The sequence below is a fragment of the Pipistrellus kuhlii genome, unplaced genomic scaffold (genome assembly GCF_014108245.1).
Source record: "Pipistrellus kuhlii isolate mPipKuh1 unplaced genomic scaffold, mPipKuh1.p scaffold_m20_p_18, whole genome shotgun sequence".
NCBI classification, from domain to species: Eukaryota; Metazoa; Chordata; class Mammalia; order Chiroptera; family Vespertilionidae; genus Pipistrellus; species Pipistrellus kuhlii.
Window position 1 is genome coordinate 9,288,852 of NW_023425493.1, and position 6,000 is coordinate 9,294,851.

The 6,000-nt window shown below is 60.1% G+C and overlaps 1 protein-coding gene across 5 annotated transcripts in view; it reads right to left on the minus strand.

The window, feature by feature from the left end:
- Positions 1-2,425, minus strand: part of PLXNA2 (plexin A2) — a 210,937-nt gene extending 208,512 nt beyond the window's left edge. Inside the window, exon 1 of one of the 5 annotated variants that reach the window (XM_036441956.2) lies at positions 1,668-2,425. In XM_036441956.2, the coding sequence (XP_036297849.2) occupies positions 1,668-1,818 (151 nt within the window). In that variant the 5' untranslated portion in view covers positions 1,819-2,425. The remainder of the gene's footprint in view (positions 1-1,667) is intronic. The other 4 variants (XM_036441957.2, XM_036441959.2, XM_036441961.2 and 1 more) reach the window with 4 other exon arrangements.
- Between the last annotated feature and the right edge of the window lie 3,575 nt (positions 2,426-6,000).

Sequence of the window (6,000 nt, forward strand, 5' to 3'; positions counted from 1 at the left end):
CCCCCCTGGCTAGGGCATCTTGACCTGTGCTCCTTCGGTTTCCTTGGTCCCTTCTCCTCTCTCTCCTCATCCCCCCTACCCCCCTCCCCCAGGCCAAGGAGGGGAGATCACAATTGCGGGTAATGAGTTTCACCTGGTGCTCAGAGAGGTGAGGGGGACTCTAAGGGATCCTTCTCTCTCCCAGCCGGGAGGCCAGAGGCCAGAGGGCTGCTAGCAACTCCACGCGCTTTCTGGGGTGAGCGCCTCCCACGTGGGCACTGCCACCAGGAATACTCCGCTCCTCCTGCCAGACGTCCCTCTTCCCCGGGCTCCGTGGGCGCTGTGGAAGGCCCCAGAATTCATAGCTGCCCAGAGGGAAGAGGAAGGGGGTTTCAAGGTCTGAGAAAGAAGCACAGCGGTATGGGGGTGGGGGTGGGGGGGAGGCAGGGGGAAGGCCGCTATCACCCCAGGAGGGGAGAGCCGAATTTGACTCTACCCCTGAAATGTCCAGCCCAGCGCAGATACTCATTCATCTCGTCCAGGGCACGGAGCACACAAGGAAGAGAATGAACGGTCCCCGCGTTTCTGCAGGTTCCTACTTGCTGCTGGGTGCCCCCCAGCCACTGCCAAGATCAGCCGGCAGCCCTGGTCCCTCAGGCTGGCCGTGTCCTGTGTCCCTTGCAAAGCCACTGCCGCCGTTTAACTAGATCCTCTACAGGAGACCTGGCCACGTTTCCCCTGCCCGCCTCAGGGGGCTCTCAGTGTGGACTCCTCGCTGGCCCGGAACCCCAGGTCCTGTACTCCCCATGCCCACTGTCTCCATCACTCCGGACCTGAGTTTGAGTGGGTAACGCCTCCGTGGCAAGGGCCATGCTACACGGATGGATGTTTGTCTGGGAGCTGAAAGGACAATTTTTGGTGACTCTCTCTTTGGCCATCCACCCAGCCAGCCCCTGACTACCATTGACGGAGACTACCTGTGGGATGGATCCAAAGGACTAGAATTTTCTAAGGTCCCTCCATCCCTTGTGGGGGTGGGGCGAGAGGGCTCCCATGGGGTCCGGCGGGCAAGCTAATACTCCTGTTTCCAGCCTCCTCCTGGCGCCCAAGCCCAGGGCAGGTGCCCAGCGGTGTGCACCACAAGGGCGCACGGGAGAGGGCATGGGGGCGCGTCTCCCCATTCAGCACCTCGGACTGGTTCCCCGAGGCCCCCTGGCGCCCGCGCAGCTTCCTCTTCCATTCCCCAGCCTCCAGGTTCCCAAGGAACAGCCGCCAGCCACCAGGGATCTGGCCCGGGAGTGAACGCCCCCTCCACCCTCCCATCCAGCGCTGGCCACAGTGGCCTGGGGCTCCCTTGCTCTCGTGCCACCTCTGCCCACACCGGCCCCAGCTCCCCGGGACAGCCCCGCCGCCCCGGGGCTCCCCGAAGCCGCAGAGCTCCGGCAGGTGCGCGGGGAAGGGAAGGCGCGCCCCGGAGCGCCGCCGCCGCCGCCACGGGCACCCGGCGGCCGGGAAGCCGGCGGCGCAGAAGCCCCAGCGGCCAGGGCTCCACGTCCGCCCGCGGGGACTGGCCCAGGACAGCGGAGCCCGGGAGCCCGGGGCCGGGACCGGGACCCCGGAGAGGCGCCCGGGGAGCCGGAGGAGGAGCCGGCGCGGGGCGCGCGGGTGTCGGGGGAGAGGCCGCTTACCCGGCTCCGCGGCGGCGGCGTCCGTCTGTCCTGGCGTCTCCGGTTCGGGCTCCGGGGCCGCCGGCTGCCGGGGGCTGCGCGCTGCCCCTCTCCTGGCCCGCGGTTCGCCGTCACCGGGGGATGAAGCCCATCCGCACGGCGGAGTCCACATGCATGGAAAATCCACGGCGGGCCCCCGGCCACTTAGCTGTGTGCCCGGGGTGGCGGCCCCTCGGGCTCCGGTCCGCGCGCCCCGCCTCGGTGCCCGGGCGCTGGCCGCCGGCTCGCGGGGGCCCCGGGCGGCGCCGAGGGGGCGTGGGGGGCGGGCGCGCGGCGGTGCCGGTGCCGGTGCCGGTGCCGGTGGTGGTGCCAGTGCCGGTCCAGGGGAAGCGGCGGAGCCCGGGCTGCCTTCAGGTTTTCCCAGCTCGACTTTCCGGGCTGCTCTGACATCAGCAATCTCGGCGGCGCTTCGCTTCCTTCCCTCCGCTCCCCGGCTCCGCTCGCAGCCCGTTTCCTCCTCCGGGAGCCGGAGCCGGGAGCCGGGCTGGCTCAGGCCGCCGGGAAGGTCCTCTGCGCTGGCGCTCCCCTGCTCGCTGGGGGCGGGGGGGTTCCCCTTCCTTGGTGGCTCGCTCGCCCTCTCGGCCGAGGGTTCCCGGCCGCTGCCCCGCCGCTCCCGCTCCCGGCCGGCTGGCGAGGACACCGCTGCTCCGGCTGCAGCTCGGGCTCCCGGCGGCGGCGGCGGCGGCGGCGCTGCTCCGCGCCCGGCCTCCCCCCTATATGTCCCGGCGGCTCATTATCATAGAGGCCGCGCCTTAACCCGCTCCCTGCCGGCCGCCCGCCCGCCCGCCGCTGGCACCGCCCGCCACAGCCCCCTGCGCCCCCCCCCCCCGCCCTCCCCGCCCTCCTCCGCCAGCTGTCAACAAAGGAGACGCGCGTTTGGCACCGGGAGTTGGGGGGTAGAGGGGATGGGAAGGTGGGGGTGGAGGGGGCGCCCCTCTGCCCTCCAGGCACCCAGCTCAGCCCGGACCCACCACCGGACCCCTTCAGTGCCAAGGGGCAGCGGGGGGGGGGGGGGAATCCTGCCTGTCTGGGCCTGGGAATTCGGGTGGGGGCTTGGCCAGCCGAGCTGGCTTCGCCCCCCGGGTGCGGGGAGAGCTGGGGGGACCCCAGGAGAGGAGGGTGAGGGCAGGGGGGCATGCATTCTCTCCCCCCCACCACCACCCTTAGCATAGCCGGTCACCGCGCGCACCCTGCACACCACCCTCTCCATCTCTCCTTTGGGGTGGATGGGGAGGGGCCGGCCTTGACATTGGGGGGTGGGGGGGTTAGGGATGGGGGTCTCAGAATCTATGGGAGCAAATTTCTTTCTGCTGGTGCATTTTTCGGAAAGCCAGCAAGCTGTCAAAGGAGATTTGAAGTTGTTATGAATTATGATTTTCATAACGCAGAGATGAGTCTTGCTGGGAATCGCATGCTTCCCCAGCTCTTAGGGGTCCCGGTGAGCAGAGGGCACGGAGGGAGGGAGTTTGCTGGACCCAGACCCGGCGCCTGCCTGGCGGGGGGGATTCCAAGAGGTGGCCTTAAGATAACTTATTTTAATAACAAGGGGAGAGGGTTTTCTGGGTTCCAAATGGCCATGCCTCGGCGGCGGCGGTGCCCTAATGGCCGCTGATGGCACCCCGTGAAGAGGAGTCAGGGTATCTCCGCAGCTTCTGGAAGCGGCGGCTTTCGGAACCGGGCCTGCCAGCCAGACCCCGGCCAGTTCGCGGGATCTGCGTCTTCCCTGCTGGAGAAGCCAGCACCAGAGAGTTGACTGGGCATCACCCCCCTCTACTGCCCTCTCGTGGCCACAGTCTTCAGTGGTTAAAAATAAGGGGAAGCATTTTTATTCCGGAAACCCCAGAGTTGCAGAAAATTCTCTAAGCCTTAGGAGCCATCAACAAGGAAAAAGGAAAGAAATGGAGACTCTTCACCTGTCATCTTTTGAATGGACATCACAATTGTCCATTCAATACGGGATTGGGGGCAACCCCGGCTCTCCTTCATCTGCAGAAATTAGCTACTGATTCAAACATTCTCTCTGCCTTGTCATTAGCTTGAAATCTGTCTCCTGGTCCCTTAGCGGTGTCCTGTGGAGCCACGAAATAATCTAAGCTGTTTTCCCTGATCCGTACTTGTTCTCTTCTGCGAACTCCTTTAGCATTCATTGTTGGCACCCCTCCAGGCAATTATCATAAATTACCCTATATTATTATTAATTTCTCTCTATAAGTAGATCTTGTCTCCCCATCCAGACAAGTCTAGTCTACCTCCTTATCGCTGGGTAGACTCCATCTAAACCACAATTTATTAAGGGAGATGATTTGAAGAAGGCACTGGGAGGTTTTGCAACAGCATTTCTCCCATTTGTTTGATGCATGGGGCATCAGGCTGGCCACCGATGCCTGAGCTGGCCGGCGGTCGGTCGGTTGGAAATATCTAGGTGATAAAGCTGAAAGCCTCCGGTTCTAAATCAAGTGCTCTGTGACCCTGGCATAGGTCACATCTCTTCCTCATGCTTCAAGTTAATCACATCTTCGAAAGATTATAATACAATTTAAATAATTAAATTGCATTAATGCAATTGGGTGAATACCACCCAGGGCCCAGAAATAAATTCTAAATAGAGGGCAAGAAAGGATAAAATGAAACAAATTCCTCCACTTCTTCTATCCTTCATTTGTAGCCTCCCCTTTTATTTCTGAGAGAGAGAGAGAGAGAGAGAGAGAGAGAGAGAGAGAGAGAGAGAGGAAGAGAGAGAGAGAGAGAAGACAGGCAGGAATACACATTGAAGGCAGTGTGGCAGTGAGACTCAGTTCCCACTGCCACTCAGTGAGGCTGAGACTTGAGTCCCGAGAGATTGTGGCCATACCCGTGGTCAACATAACAATGGGAAGAACACTACCCTGGTCTATGGGGAGGAACCCTGGACAAAGAAGTCTTAACATCTCTGGGCCTCAGTTTGTCCATCTGTAAGATGGGGATTTCTACCATCCATCATCAGACAGTTGAAAGAATTAAAATAGCCATATTTAAAAGCACTGGAAGAATTAATGGTATCATTAAAATGGAAATATTTATTCATACGTTCAGTCCTAATCAGCTAATGCAAAAATACGGATCTTATTAGTTAAGCCCATAATTATAATACTGTAATCCTCCTAGGCAACATCCTTGGTCTTTAAAGGTGTCCAGATAACCTCACTTCTTTTTTCACTGGGTATCCATCCCTTCATTCATTTATTCCACAAATATTATGTATTAACATCGAATTTATTAGATTTCTTCCTTTAAGGAATTCACAGGCAGCACATAATTATCTCTTCCACACATTTTTTTCCTCTCTCCTTAGGAATCACGCTAATAATCTAGCAGGCTCTCTACCCCTAGGCCTGCCTATGTCTTTCTGGGACCCGAGGTTTCTGGTATCTATCTGGCTTTGATGTCCTCTCCCTCATCCTGCCCAACTAGTGTCAAACCCACAGCTCCCAGGGACTCGCCACGCTTCGGCCCAGTGCCTCGCTGTGCAGCCTCCTTCCTGTGAGGAGGGGCAGCCAGCTCAGCCCCGTGGTGGGTATTTAATAAATATTTATCAAATGGATGCAGGGAGCATGGTCGTCTTATATAAAATTGTCGTTTTTGGAAAACCCTCGAAAACTCAGCAGGGTTCTTCTCCATTCCAACCACTCCCCCCCCCACTGGTCCCCGTGCTCCTGGGACCTCACTCTTGCCGAGTCAGCTGTGGCTCCCGGGCCCAGGCCTCTTCTCTGCTCACCGCTAGACGGGTGACCTTGGGGAAGAGGATAGGAGAAGTGGGAGCGAACAGGGCGAGGGCCTTCTGAAATGGAGCTGAATTTTCCCCTGGGAGCCATGGCTACAATGTCCCCTGCAAAGGGGGGTGAGTCTGGCTGCGTAGCCCTCCTGGGGCCCTTGGAAGGAGGCCTTAGCCTTTGGGGGAAACAGGCCCAAATCGGCAACCAGCCAATGCTGGTGCGGGGGGAGGGGGGGCGGTCCTCTCTCCGTCACAGCAGTAGCTCCAGACCCACAAATAGATGCCAAACAGTAGCCTCTCGGATCGCAAGATGTATTTTTGGTGCTGGAAGCCGGCCACACTTCGCATTAAGTCCACTTGCTTTCAGATGAGGGGCGGGGGCGGGGAGGTGGGGGGGGGGGGCAAGCCTCCAGTGCTGAGCATGGGAATGCTGCCTGGGAGTGTGTACACGCATATATTTAGGGTGCCCTGAGCAGAATGGGGGCTAGCTTGGGAGGCTGTGTGCCTGGACCTGCTGGTCTGGAGGCTGGAGGGCTTGCCAGC